The sequence below is a fragment of the Diabrotica virgifera genome, chromosome 5 (assembly GCF_917563875.1).
Source record: "Diabrotica virgifera virgifera chromosome 5, PGI_DIABVI_V3a".
Taxonomy (NCBI): Eukaryota; Metazoa; Arthropoda; class Insecta; order Coleoptera; family Chrysomelidae; genus Diabrotica; species Diabrotica virgifera.
Genome location: NC_065447.1, coordinates 64,059,636 through 64,075,019, shown reverse-complemented (window position 1 = coordinate 64,075,019; position 15,384 = coordinate 64,059,636). Strand labels below are relative to the sequence as shown.

The 15,384-nt window shown below is 34.1% G+C and overlaps 2 protein-coding genes across 2 annotated transcripts in view; one reads left to right on the top strand and one right to left on the bottom strand.

Annotated features, from left to right (window-relative positions):
- The first annotated feature begins 167 nt into the window (after positions 1 to 167).
- On the top strand, positions 168 to 1,703 carry LOC126884205 (GPI mannosyltransferase 2). The gene has a single exon (XM_050650081.1). It carries the CDS (start codon positions 293 to 295, stop codon positions 1,679 to 1,681), a length of 1,389 nt encoding a protein of 462 aa, XP_050506038.1. The 5' UTR covers positions 168 to 292; the 3' UTR covers positions 1,682 to 1,703.
- Positions 1,704 to 8,841: 7,138 nt separating this feature from the next.
- Positions 8,842 to 15,384, bottom strand: part of LOC126884196 (zinc finger protein 271-like) — a 37,612-nt gene continuing 31,069 nt past the window's right edge. Inside the window, exon 3 of the mRNA XM_050650061.1 lies at positions 8,842 to 14,702. Within this exon, the coding sequence (XP_050506018.1) occupies positions 12,880 to 14,702 (1,823 nt within the window). The 3' untranslated portion in view covers positions 8,842 to 12,879. The remainder of the gene's footprint in view (positions 14,703 to 15,384) is intronic.

Here is a 15,384-nt window from a genome sequence, read left to right as displayed (position 1 = left end):
TGTTGATAATTTGATTTATTACTTTATTACCTAAATTATTTATGGTATCAATCATGCAAAAAATAATTCTGGAAACTACAGATAAATAAAAAAGTGGAAATAATTCACAAGTTTTGATTGGGGTTTTTGGTTCTAAAATAATTTCGTATTCAGTGTCAATGTCATTTTGTTGTCCCTAGTTGACGTTGACATTTAAAAATTTAAATAAACAAACTCTTTCAAAATGTTGAAAATCAGGAATAGTTAAATTATAAATACAAACTAATAAGAAGCTGCCCTCCTAGTCATTAAAATGAGTAAGGATGATCTCACTTCAATAGCCATATGTAGCAGATTATTTATAGTGTTTCTTCAGTTCATCAGTAATTTGATAATTCCTGATCATGATGCTCATGTATTCCAATATTTAAGACAGTATTCAGAAGAAAATAAATTTTTCTCAATTTTAAATACCAGTTTAAGTGGGTTTGTAAGATGGGACGCAGAGTATTTCATGCATATCGCTAAATATGGTTACACCTTTGAAAACACTTTGGCGTTTTTTCCAGTATATCCATACATTATAAGAATTGTTTCCTGGATATGCAGACCTCTATTTTATGGTGCCAGTATCGATACGGTTTTGTTAATAGTGTTTATTATACTTAACATTGTTTTCTTAGTATTGTCTGTTAAAGTATTGTACAAACTTTCTTGTTTATTTTTTGATGAAAAGATAGCTCAGAGAACAGCTCTTCTATTTATTTTTAATCCAGCATCTATATTTTTTACTGCGCCTTATACAGAATGTTTATTTTGTTACTTAACTTTCAAGTCTATTTATAGATGTACATTATTATCAAGAAAGTTTTTAAAGCCTAACACTGTGGTTAAATGGAGTGATGCTAGCGTCTTACTCTACATTAGTTTGAGTACTGGCGTCAGATCAAATGGACTGTTAAATATAGGGTTTTTGATATATAGTACTTTATGTATATTTTTTACTCACTTTCCAAAAGACATGACTGATAGAATTAAACATATTTTGAAATATATCATTATCTTATCTATCTCTTGTATTGTATGTATGTTGCCATTTATTTGTTTTCAAGTATTCAGTTACAAACAATTCTGTACAGATTTTAGTGCTGACCTTCCCAAAGAGATAATGACGTATGCTTCTAAAAATGAACTTGTACTACCAGGACAATTTAGCAAACACAGACAATTGTGGTGTTTTTCACGAATCCCTTTAGCGTATTCGTATGTACAAGATCATTATTGGAATGTGGGATTTTTAAGATACTACGAGATAAAACAAATTCCAAATTTCTTGTTAGCATTTCCTTGTTTATATGTTACAATTAGAAATTGTGTGTTTCATTTAAAACAAAATATAAGTAATTATAAAAACCTTTTTAATTTGAAATTTATTTCTGTGAGGACACCAAATGCCAAAGATCAGTTTTTTCAATTTGGTCTGACTGTCTTTGTAGCACATGCTTTGATTTTGGCAGTATTCTGTACATTTTGTATTCATATACAGGTATCAACTAGAATGATCTGCTCGGCGACTCCACTTTTTTACTGGTACTGTGCATATTATTGGATAAATGGCAAAGATAAGATGATAAAGTTGTATTTTGATAGTTATTTCTTCATAGGCACTGTGATGTTTTGTAATTTTCTACCTTGGACTTAAAAATAAATTATATAAACATTTATTTTACTGTGTTTTAAAACCTTACTTTAGTAAGATTTATACAGGGTGTCCAGAAACTTTCCTAACAAAAGAAGATCAGAGATTCTTCAGATAATTTAACCCAATTCACCTACAATACGTCAGCTTAGTGACACAAAAAGATAACTACATTTGTTCACGTTTTGAGATATCTACACCAGCGTTTCCCAACCGGTGGGCCGCGACCCACTACTGGGTCGCAGGCACATTTCAGGTGGGCTGCGTCGTGGCTCTTACAATAGCTAAGTAGCATACAGAGTACAGAATAGCGTATCATATGTGAGGGATGGGTCGCGAATATGGAAAAACATCAGAAGGTGGGTCGCGAGACATAAAAGGTTGGAAACCACTGATCTACATCATTGAACTTACCTTAGTGAGTTCTTTTGAGTGACACCTCTCTCTGAACACCTAAAACCCCAGGGAGGGGTTACGAAAACTCCTCACTAAGGTAAGTTCAATTTCATAGATATCTTTAAAAGGGAAAAAATGTAGTTAGTCTAAGCTGATGAATAATCTTAAAGTGCTCCCTAAGGGAACTAGAGCTCTTTAAAGAAGGCATGTTATAAGTAGTTTTATTTAAATATGTACCTCCAGAACTCTTATATTTAGGAAAACAAAAACTGGTACACCTACTTTTCTTCCAGATACAAAACGATTCCATCAATTGCGAATTTCTAGTACCTGTCATAGGCATCCGTTTTGGGTAGGTCAACATTTATTTATTCACATAACTTTTCTGTCTTTCACTTTTAAGCATTTTTGACACTGGATTATTAAATTGGAAGATATTCTAGTACTAAAAGGTACTCTTGCTTTAAATCAGTGGAATACACTGTTTTATAGAAAAATCAATTTGAAAATTTTCCTTTTTTGAATTTGAAAAAAGGTTTTCAAAAAAACTATTTAGAAAAACGAAAACTGGCACCTTTATTTAACTTTCAGAGATAGCGTCCATTTTGCGTAGCTCAATGGTTATTTTATCGCATAACTTTTTAATTTTTAAGCATTTTTGACACTTGATTATTTAATTATGAGGTATTGTAGTACTAAAAGTTATCCAATAAAATAACTGTTGCTTTACTCACAAGGGACGCCTATGACTTTACCAGAAATTTGATGGAATCAATTTATCTCTAGAAGATAAATAGGCGCATCAGTTTTCATATTTCTAAATAGAAGCCTTCCAAATATATTTAAAAATAAAACTAATGTTGTTCTGAAGCTATTTCCTTGTGGCATTTTTATAATAAACTATTTTCAATGGGAAATAAGCCACAATTTTACCAAAAAAATGATTTTATTAACTTCTTCTTCTTTAGTTAAGCAACAACATTTTTGTTTAATTTAGTATTATTTTGTATTTTGACAACGACACCCGACTTGGGCGTCAAAACGTTAATAAAATCATTTTTTTGGTAAAATTGTTGGCTTATTGGGTGCATTCAGCAGACTCAATCGATGACTAATCGCTTAGCAGGGTTGCCAGACCGATTTATACAATTCCCCCAACCTGAACTACAAATTCCCCCAAAAATGACATTTTTTTAAAAAAATCCCCCAAAATTCATCTGCCATTTCTTCTTCTTTTTTCTGAGCTGACATCTGTCATTTCTTCTTCTTTTTGGGCTGTCATCTGTCATTTTTTCTTCTTTTTTGGCTGTCAAGTGTCATTTTACCAGCGTAGAATTTTAGTAGATTTTATACAATATATTCTAAATCTGCCATTTACATATCTTACAAAATGATTTTGTGTCATCTTCTGATACAGGACCAATCCATCATACATAGAATAATTAATTATTAATGACCCACACCATTAAAGTTCTATTAAACAGATTACCTTTCTTTAAGTTCAGCATCCGATTCCCAAGCAAGCTCCTTTTCTTTAGGCATATTTTTAGATTAACACGTCTACAAACACTAATTTAAATTAATTATGCGTATTATTGAACACACCAGAAATATAACCTTCAAAGTTAATTCTAGAAAAGTAAATAAAGTTAAACATAAGGAGATACTATTTTCTGTGTTTCACATGGTACCACTATGAATATTTAAATACACCATCAAGCGCCCAAAAACCAAATTTTGTTGTGTCGCTATTGAAGAAAACTGCAATGCTTTACAAAATAAGTTAAGTAGTTTGTACTAGATGGCAGAATCGACTGTAAATGAATTTATATTCAAAGATTTTTGTGAATCACAGTTTAACTTGAAATTCAAAATCGGCCAAGCAATGGAATGTGTTCTTAAAATTATACCCCAAAAAACCCCAATGCGAAAAAATTTTCCTTCAAAAAATCCCCCATTCAGTGTATACCCCAAAAAATCCCCCAAACAAGAAAAAATACCCCAAATTTGGGGGAAATTCCCCCAATCTGGCAACCCTGTCGCTTAGTGATTTTCTGCTGAATGCCACATAAATTGTCGATTAGTTATCATTCGATGACTTATCGGTCGCCATTTTAAACATCGCTTTTGAAATATGATTTCTTATGGCTCCAGTACACGTTGGGCCAACTAGTTGGCCAATGAGTTGGGCCAAGTAAGAACAGTGAATACATGGTGATTACACGTTGGTGGAGTTAAAAGTCTGTATTAACCTTTCTTAGTGGATAAACAAAAAACAAACTCTGATTATGGATGTGGAGACTGTAGCAGCTGCCGCAATTAATTTGTACAATGCGTTCAATGCTTATAGAAAAGTGTACCAAACAAGAGTGATTAAAAAACAATGACGCAAACGACGGTGCTTTTACACCGAAAAAGTATTCATATTAAAGCACAACCTTAAAATTAATACTTATAAACAGTATCAGTATTGTGAGAAGAGAAAACAAATATTTTAAACTCAACGACAACAACGTGTTCAGTGTTCATAACCAAACAGCTGTTTGGCAGATCGCGCAAGTCCCAAAAATCCTTTGATTTGTGCACCAAATACCGACAAGATTCGGTTTGTAGACCAACGCTGACCGCCAATCGCAAACTCATGCCAAGTGGTCCTGTACACGTTGGCCCAACTCCTTGGCCCAACTGATTGGCCCAACGTGTACTAGCCCCATTAGCAAAGAGCAATCAAAATAAGATTGACGTATGACGTGTGTCTAACACGTATATTTTAAGTTATGTATCTTAAAAAAACATGAATTGAAGGCAAGGAAGGCTGAAAGGCATATAAATCACGCTGATAAATATCTGAGCTGCTTTGTTGGATATTCGTATGTACCTATTAGGTTTACCTATGTCGCAAGAAATTCAAGAATTTGAAACTATGTATGAATTAAATGGGGTTATTTATAAATTACCATTTCATAATAATTTTTATTTCTGTTCTTGGGGTGTCTTTCACGTATTTGCAAATCATTTTGAAAAATGTGACAGTTGTCATAACCTATTTCGTATGTACATGAAAGTATACCATTCAGAAGAATTGTTAGCGATTACACATCGCTAAGTAATCGATTAGTCATCGCAGTTTTCTGCTGAATGCAGCCATTGAAAATAGTTGATAAGGTTTGTTCGTAGTACGATCCAATCGATCAGCAACCGTTGCCAACCATCAGACGCATGCGCAGTTAACAGTTAGCGCTGCGCAGTTAACAGTTCGAGTTCGTAGACTACGAACGCGCTTGCGTCTGACGGTTGGCAACGGTTGCTGATCGTTCTACGAACAAACCTAATAAAACTAATTACAAAGTCCCACCTTTAAAGATCTCTAGCTCCTTTAGGAAGCATTTTCGGACTAGGTGAATTGGGTTAAATTATCTGAGGAATTTACCCTCTTCGTGTGTCAGAAGAGTTTCTGGATACCCTGTATATTATTTTAATTTGAAACGAAAATATTGAAAATTGAAAACTATTTTCCATATAAGATACAATTTATCCAAGAATTGTCAAACAATAATTTTGACCAACATATAATTTTGTAAGCGACTGATACGACATTTTTTGTGAAAACCAACATTTTGCAGCTAATATAGTGTTTTATAGGGAACAATATATGAACTAGAACTAGCATATGCAGACGACGTGGACATTATAACAAGGACCAGAGCGAGAACTGCGGAAATCCTAACCGAGCTAGATAGCAGCAGCAGAACGAATGGGGTTTAGATAGATAGATAGAATTTATTCATCCACAAAGTTTACACAATTCTTACAAAAAAAATGTATAAATCTTATCGGACTAGTCAAAGTTTTAGTACAATAGAATACAATAAAATAAATAAGAAATAAAAGTTACAAATTAAAATTTAGAACTGTATTGTTGCATAAATGTTAAAAAATTTAAAAATCCATCAATACTATAGAATGTGTTGTCCATTAAAAATGAATGCACAGTTTGGCGAAAACCTTTATGTGAAGAATTAGTGAGATTTAATATATTGACTATTTTATTGTAACATTTTATTCCAATATATTCAGGTGCATGTTGGGATGCACCTAATCTAGAGAAAGGTTGTCGAAAATTTGATTTACCTCTAGTATCATGTAAGTGAATGTCCTCATTTCTGTCAAACTTAAGCTTGTTTTCCTCAATGTGCAATATTAATTGGAAAATTAAAAGGCTAGGTAGTGTTAAAATATTAGACTTCTTAAATAGTGGCTTGCAACTATCCGAAAATGGAACGCCATACATACTTCTTAAAACTTTCTTTTGAGCTATAAATGCCCGTTCAAAATGAGATGAGCAACCCCAAAATATTAAGCCATACTGAAGTACAGACTGGACTAAACTAAAGTAAATCATTCGCAATGTATCAAATGAGACAGTTTCTCTTAAATTACACATTATATAGCTACATGTACTTAACTTTGCTGATTAATGATTCACGTGAGTTTCTCATGTAAGTTTATGATCTAGGGTTACCCCCAAAAATTTCGTTGTAGTATAACTTTCTACTGATTTGCCATCCACATGTAAATAATGGGTTACATATAAATCGAAATAAAACCAAATTCATGGCGACTAACACAAACACAAGAGCTGGAAATGTCGGTGCAGATCTAATCATCAATGACCAAAACTTCGAAGCGGTCAAAGAGTTCATATATCTAGGGACATCGGTTAACCCCAATAATAACAGGGGAAATAAAAAGACGAATAATAATTGCAAACAGGTGTTATCATAGTCTACCAAAGTACTTAGCTAACAAACGTCTGTCTCAAAAAACTCGTATGAGGCTGTATAGAACATTGATAGTCCCCGTTGTCACATATGGATCAGAGGCATGGACGCTATCGATTTTTGAAAGAAAGGTGCTACGCAAGATATTCGGAGCGGTCTGTGAGAACGGAATATGGAGGCGTAGATATAACTTTGAGCTGCAGAATCTCTACAAGCATACGTTTGGTGGAAAAGATATTATCACTATAATTAAGCGAAACCGCCTGCAGTGGGCAGGACATGTAGCCCGGGCCCTGAATCGAACATAATAAAAAAGATTATAACAGCGCAATCCGTGGGAATGAGAAGACAGGGTAGACCAAAGCTGAGGTGGATGGACGGGGTAACACAAGATGCCGAGAAGATCGGAGTCGGCAACTGGAAAATGCAAGCAAGGGACAGAACAGAATGGCGTAGAAAGCTTGAGAAGGTCGACGCCCTCTAAGGGCTGTAGCACTAAGATATGATGATGATGATAGTGTTTTCCGATAGGGCAGCTTTTTGTTTAAATGGAACAGTTAATTGGATAGATAAATAGTTAAAAGGTATAATAACTTCGGGACTGAACCTTTCATGTATGTAACTCTATGCTGGTACACATGTCTGTGTCCTGGTGAATTCCTCCACCATTCTACAGATTTGTGAGCTGGCCTCTCCCAACTCCGTCCATCGGTCTCTATCCTAAACAACATATTTCCAGCTTTGTTCCGGCTACTCTTTTAATACCACCAACTCATCTCATCTGTGTTATTCCTTTCGGTCGTTTACTTTCGTAAGGTCTCCAGTGTTGTATTGTTGCATTCCAACGTTGCTATTTTTGTCCAGCAGTTTGCCTGCGAAGCTCTAATTAAGTTTGGCAACTTTTGTTTAGTTTGATATTTTTAAATATCAAATGTGAGACCAAATATGGTCCAGCAGGTCTGTTTAAATATTAAACATTTTTTCTTCAGTGTGCGCTTTCAAATGTTTTTTCAAATCATTTGGAGTAATAAACCGCTTTAAATAAGTTTCACACTCGAGCGGTTTTTCTTCAGAGTGCAAATTCAAATGTGTTTTCAAATTAATTGCTTGAGAAAATTGTTTTTTCAAATATCACACTTTTATAATTATTCTTCACTGAATTTCCAAATGTGTTTTTAAACGACTTAGTTTATTAAGTTGTTTTAAACAAATTTCACACTGGTAAGGTTTTTCGCCAGTGTGCACTAGCAGATGTGTTTTCAAATGACTCTGAAGCTATTTTCTTGTGGCATTTTTATAATCAAGTATATTCAAATGGGAAATAAGCCACAATTTTACCTAAAAATGATTTTATTAACGTTTCGACGCCCAAGTCGGGTGTCGTTGTCAAAATAAAAAATAATACTAAATAAACAAAAATGTTGTTGCTTAGTAAAAAATTCTTCTATAATTTATTTAATCTGACTCATTTATATCGGCAATTAAGACACGTATTATACATTTTAAAGTAGACGACTTTAAAATGATATTGCCAATATTGATGAGTTGCGTTCCTGGGACGACTTTACTAAAAGATAGTTCATTCGATTACATGAAATCAATCCCAACTCAAGAATATCCGCCACAAAAAATCATAGCATGTGATCTGTCTTTAAAAAGACAACCAAATGCAACGGTGGCACTGGTTAATAAAATCATTTTTAGGTAAAATTGTGGCTTATTTCCCATTTGAATATACTTGATTCAAATGACTCGCTTCACTAAATTGCTTAAAACAAATTTCACACTTGTGTGGTTTTTCTTCCGTATGCACTCTTAAATGTCTTTTCAAATGTCCATTGTCTGGTGAAATAGACGACGATATAAGGGTGGCATTCAGCATTTTTACAAATAATTTTAACGCGCTTGTAATCTCTATTAAGTATGGAATTCCCATTTTACTTCAGATAAAACGCTAAAAATTTATTAATGAAAACAGTGAAGGGATATTCTAAAAATTATTTATTTATCAATACACTACAAAAGAACAAAATATAAAATACATAATAAAATTAGCAGTGATAAATTACATGTTAATAACTTTCTTTGTAATTTTTAAAACAAATTAATTTCCAGAAATGATGCGAACTAAAATATTTCAAGCTAATACGCTTGGATTGACACGAAATTTAACACACACATAGCTAAAATGCCAAAGAAAAAAATTGATATTGTACCGATGTGTGCTTTTGCCCTAGGGTTCAGTATCACCCCTTCTCGGGGGTGAAAAAATATATGTTCAAGGTAAGTCCAGAAGTGGATAAAATCACTAATTCTAAGCAACTTTTTTTCTATAGGTAGAGTTTTTTCACTAAGTCAATATTTTTCGAGTTATTGAAAAATATAGGTTCTTATTAGTCAAATTACATATTAGGCGAGGATATAAAGCACTAAAATCGCCTAAACCTCTAACTTTTTTAAAGTAAGGCGAATCGTATGAAGCCTCTTGCATTTGATTCGGGAGAGCTTTTATCCAAAGTAATTTTGCAGTTAAAGGACGCAACGGGAAAATCAATTAACGAAATTTACATTAAAGATATGAAACCGGCTCACGACGATAGTACATTATCCCATTCACTCCCTTAACCCAACTCCAACATCAACACTCACAATTGTAACAAAAGTTATAAAACGACACGCCTGCATTACGAATCATCACATGGAAGTCACTCTCGAGGTCCCAGCAGTGTTGAGCCCGCCACCGGACAACCCTGTAAGTAAGCCGCCGCCCTCTCCAGGACGGAATACCAGGGAAATATCGAAACGATACAGACGTCAGTGCTAGTGCATTAAAAAATATTCGTGTAGATTGTAATTAACGCTAATTATCTTATATTTTTGTATGTTTTGGTTCTAAAATAAATACCTTAAAAACGAATCCTGACTTCGACTGAATTTGCTACCCGTTATCTTCACTCCCTGTATCTACAGCGTCTATGGAAATTTCATGGAAATTCGTAATAAAATTTGTTGAAACTTACGAAAGATGACGTAGATACCGGGCACCAGGTATCTCCTACAGCATCTTCGATGCAATATTCGTATTCAGCGACCTCAAAAACCCCGAGGTAATAAACGACGTAGATACCGGGCACCAGCTTCGCCGATACATTAATATTCAGCGACCTCAAAAACCACCAAGTATGAAAATTGAACTTATACATTTTTATGATTATTTTCCGAGTGGTGAATTTTAATTTTTGAAACATTTTGGAAAATGCATTTTCGGCCTGCAACAATGCAATTGTCATTTGTCCCTCATGCCAATATGTCAACTTTTTTCCCGAAGCTCTTAAGAATCAATGCAATAGGTTTCATAACGATCCGTCTTACTTAAAAAAGTTAGAGGTGTAATGCTTTATTTCCTCGCCTATATCGAATATTTCAACGTGAAATAATAAAAAATAAAAAGAATGTGTGTGTACTTTGTACGCACGTAAGAAGTTATACTTCTATTATTATGATTTCAACGAAATTAATATACTTTAAACAGTTTATTTGTATTTTATTTAAATATTAAACTAATTTTAATACTTACTACTTTTTAAAAATTTTTATTAAAACAATACCAAAAATTAAAAAAATAAAATAATAAAACACACAAACACATTGAAAAATGCCACAAATGATTTCTGAACAATAATTGTTGGAAAATTTTTAACTAAATACGTATTTTCTTTAAAAAAATTATATAATTATATATTTACAATCATAAAATGTATAAAAAAAATAAAAGTTTGTATTGGGGATTGAACTCGCGTACCTCGGCGCGGTTAGTTTTGAAATTCAAGCATCTTTAGATTTTGGCTATGGAGACATATGCATCATGTTGGAAAATAGACCAACTGAACGTTTTAAACTTTTGAGAGTTCTGAATTTAACCAAATTAGTTTGATTTTTATGGAATTGAAATATTAAAACACAACAAAACATAGAGCAAGAAAACAATATTAGATGAATATTGGTAGAAATTTTGTTGGTAATCAAATTATGTAAATCAAAGCATTACATGCTAGGAAGGTTTATTTTACATTTTCCAAGTAGGTAGGTACCTATGTAATTTTTTATTACGATACTGAAACATTTACAATTATTACGTACCTGTTGGTTTTAAAAAGTACAGTACAACCTCGTTTAACCGGACTAACTGGGACCGGAAGCGATCCAGTAAATCGAAAATCCGGAAATATAATAAGGTTAATAAAACTACATGTGAAATGATAACTTACTATATTTATGTACACCCTATATAATTTACGCGAGCATTAGTTTTTATTTACAAAAAGGTCATTGATCTTCCTTTGTTTTAATTTTGTGTGACGTTTAAATGTGGCACGATCACGTAAACGTTTCATTATCATTAGTTCAGCTGGAGTGGTGTCTTGCTGGTGTCTTTCTCTTTCCAGCGTGTCCCTAGACCGTCCGATCACTCAAGGCAACAAATTAGTGACCGGGAAATCGCATTACATACATACAATTATCAATTTTTTTTTTATTTTTTCATTCCGGATTGATCCGGATAATCCGGACATCCGGATGATCGAGGTCCGGATTAACGAGGTTGTACTGTATTCAAAAAGTCACTACACTTGCTTTTTTCTCTGCCCTCACAACAATAAAAACTAATATACACAACATTTGTTTGCCCATAACCCATATTAAACAATTATTGACAGGTCATTGTAATTACTCAATGAGAGCACATTTAACGTTTCAGCTGCGCACAGGACCAAGTCTTTTCATGAATTCGCGCACATATAAATTTACTCCCAACGCGCCTAAAGAAGTATAACTTCAAAAATGAAGCACTTTTCGGGGAAAACTCATTACAACTTTTGTTAGTGTTTGTTGAGAAAATAGCCGCGTCTCCAATGGCCGCCTCGGGAGCCAAATGCTCGGCCTGGACTCGGTGTGGCCGTGCCTCGGGGTTGTGCGGGCGCACGCTACCTCGGGCGAACATGCCTCGGAACCGAGCCGGTCGGTGTCGGCAAAAGGCACGTGCTCAAAGGCGCCTCAGTATGCGTTGTACTTTCAGTGTGGGCGGAAGTGTGTTGCTTGATTGCGAGGCATAAGCTTTGGTTCTGCTAATTTGATCGTGAATATGAATACTCAAGAAGATTCGTTTACCTTAATTAAATTATATGGTTCACACGTTGCTATGGGCTCCTAAGCATCCCAAATACTTAAATAAAAGTCAGCGGAAGGATGTGTGAAGGCTAATTACGGTGGCGATGAAGTGTCCTGTTGGTGATTTGAAGAAAAAAGTTGAATCCTTGCTAGGTTGCTAGTATTGCAAGCTGGTGTAAGAATCTCCGGTTGCTAAAAATCTTGGAGTAATTAGAACTTGTTCTGTTAACATTAATGGCTTCTCTATAATTTGTGTTGCGTTTTCAAATTTTCTCAGATAATAATGAATATAGAGTTTCAAATTCTGGTTTGTTCAATTGTGTTAAATTATGCACAGAATTATCACAATAAGGCCCAGTACTTTATGTCTCGATTAAACTTCGGTTAGCTAACCGGGGTTTAATCAGGACCTCTCAAGGGTCTCTTACGTTGTAATAAATGCAATTACAAGTATTATTATAATTATAGATAAGTATAATAATAATTATAATTGCATTTATTACAACGCAAGAGACCCTAAAGAGGTCCCGATTAAAAACCGGTTAACTAACTGGGGTTTAGTACCGACCCTAAATGTCCTTTAGTAATTTATTTCCGTATTCTTTGCGGCGCTCATAAAGTCTTTTGATCCACATGCGTCTTGTCTTTTTTATGTGTTTCCTTTTTTTAACAATACATCGATAGGAAGACAGCTACTGCTGTAACAGAACTGTCCATCTTGAATTGTTTGAGGAAACTCATGGCTCGGCTTGCCTCGCGAGCCCCGCCTCGATGTTTTCGAAAATCTAGGAAGTTGGGTCGTGAGCCAGCCTCCGTGTTCGCCCAGTGGAGACGGGGCTAATGTCTAATTTCACACTTCTAAGATTTTTCTTCAGTGTGCAATAATTCCAAATGTGTTTTCAAATAATCTATTCGAGAAAACTGCTTAAAACAAATTTCACACTGGTAAGGTTTATCTCCAGTATGCAGTCGTAAATGTTTGTTCAATGAATCTGCTGAAATCAGCTGTTTAAAACAAATTTCACACTTGTGCTGTTTTTCTCCAGTGTGCACTGTCGAATGTTTTTTCAAATCACTTGGAGTAATAAACCGCTCTAAACAAGTTTCACACTCGTGTGGCTTTTCTCCAGTGTGAACACTCAGATGTGTTTTGAAATTAATTGGTTTAGAAAACTGCTTCAAACAAATTTCACACTTGTATGGTTTTTTTTCACTGTGAATTTCCAAATGTCTTTTTAAACGACTTGGTTTATAAAATTGCTTTAAACAAATGTCACACTTGTGCGGTTTCGGTTTGGTGTGCACTCTTAAATGTTTTTTCAAATCACTTGTCGTAATAAATCGCTTTAAACAAGTTTCACACTGGTGCTGTTTTTCTTCAGTGTGCACTATAAAATGTCTTTTCAAATCACTTGTAGTAACAAATTGCTTTAAACAAGTTTCACACTGGTAAGGTTTTTCTCCAGTGTGTTTTTCTACATGATTTTTCAAACGAGAAATTCGAGAAAACTGCTTGAAACAAATTTCACACTGGTAAGGTTTTTCGCCAGTGTGCACTCTCAAATGATTTTTCAACTGACCTGCTTCACTAAATTGCTTGAAACAAATTTCACACTTGTGTGGTTTTTCTCCAGTATGCGCTCTAAAATGTCTTTTCAAATGACTTGCTTCACTAAATTGCTTGAAACAAACTTCACACTTATAAGGTTTTTCTCCACTGTGAATTCTCAAATGTCTTGTCAAATCACTATTTCTAATAAATTGCTTTAAACAAGTTTCACACTGATAAGGTTTTTCTCCAGTGTGTATTTCCAAATGTCTTGTTAACTGTTCGCCATGACCAAATTGCATTAAACAAAATTTACACTTGTAAGGCGTTTCTCCAGTATGCACTCTTAAATGACTTTTCAAACTTCCTGAGGCAGTAAATTTCTTAAAACAAATTTCACACTGGTGCGGTTTCTCTCCACTGTGCGATTTCATATGTTTTTTCAAATCACTTGGAGTAATAAACTTCTTTAAACAAATTTCACACGGGTGAGGTCTCTCTCCACTGTGGATCTTCACATGTGCTCTCAAATTAGTTGCATAAGAAAACTGTTTAAAACAAATTTCGCACTTGAATGGTTTTTCTTCACTGTGAATAACCAAATGAATTTTCAAATGATGTGATGTAGTATATTGTTTTAAACAGATTTCACACTTGTACGGTTTTTCTTCGGTGTGCAGTCTCATATGGATTTTCAAGGAATATCCTAGGGAAAATTGCTTAAAACAAATATCACACTGGTGAGGTTTTTCTCCAGAATGCACTCGTAAATGTCGTTTCAACTCACTAGTAGTAACAAATCGCTTTAAACAAGTTTCACACTCATAAGGTTTTCCTCCATTGTGTACTCTCAAATGGGTTTTCCAATGGTCCATTCGAGAAAACTGCCTTGAACAAAATTCACACTTGTACGGTTTTTCTCCCGTGTGCATTCTAAAATGTGTTTTCAAATTAATTGCTTGAGAAAACTGTTTGGAACAAACTTCACACTTATAAGGTTTTTCTTCGGTGTGCACTCTCAAATGCGTTTTCAAATGAGATGATTGAGTAAACTGCTTAAAACAAATTTCACATTTATAAAGTTCTGTTACAGTCTGTACTTTCATATGTTCCATTTTGGGCTGGGAAAAATCTAAAATAAAAACCAAACTTTAAAAATTTGTTTATGAGGAAACCACAGGACAAAATGAAATGTGAATGCGGGTTCACGTGAAAGGACTAGATTAAGAGCGTAGGCGCAAAACTTCGAGCCAATGCTTTTAAACGCATTTATTTTTTTTTCGAATTTTGAGAAAACTAATAAAAAATACTAATAAATTGAAAAATTTAAACGAAGAATAAAAGATTACATTATTACCAATTGCCGAAAGTCCCTGAAAACTTCTGTTTATTTTAATAATTTACAGGGATAAAAACAACATTCAAAAGAAACTTTTGTTTATTCTAAGGGATTTTCGACCCTTGTAGTACATTCACGGTTTTTGCTCTAAATTTTAAAGAACCGCTTGGATTAACATGAAATTTGGCATACGTATAGCTTACAAGTCAAAGAAAAAAAGTGATATTGTGCCGATGTGTGGTTTTGCCCTGGGGGTTACTTTCACCCCCTCTTGGTGGTGAAAAAATGTATGTCCAAAATAAGTCCGGAAATGGGTAAACTGACTAATTTTAAGTAACTTTTGTTCTATAGAGCATTTTCGCCAAGTCAACACTTTTCGAGTTATTTGCGAGTGAATATGTTCATTTTTCAACACAATAACCACATTTTTAGACGGTTTTCGCAAATAACTCAAAAAGTAAGTATTTTGTCGAAA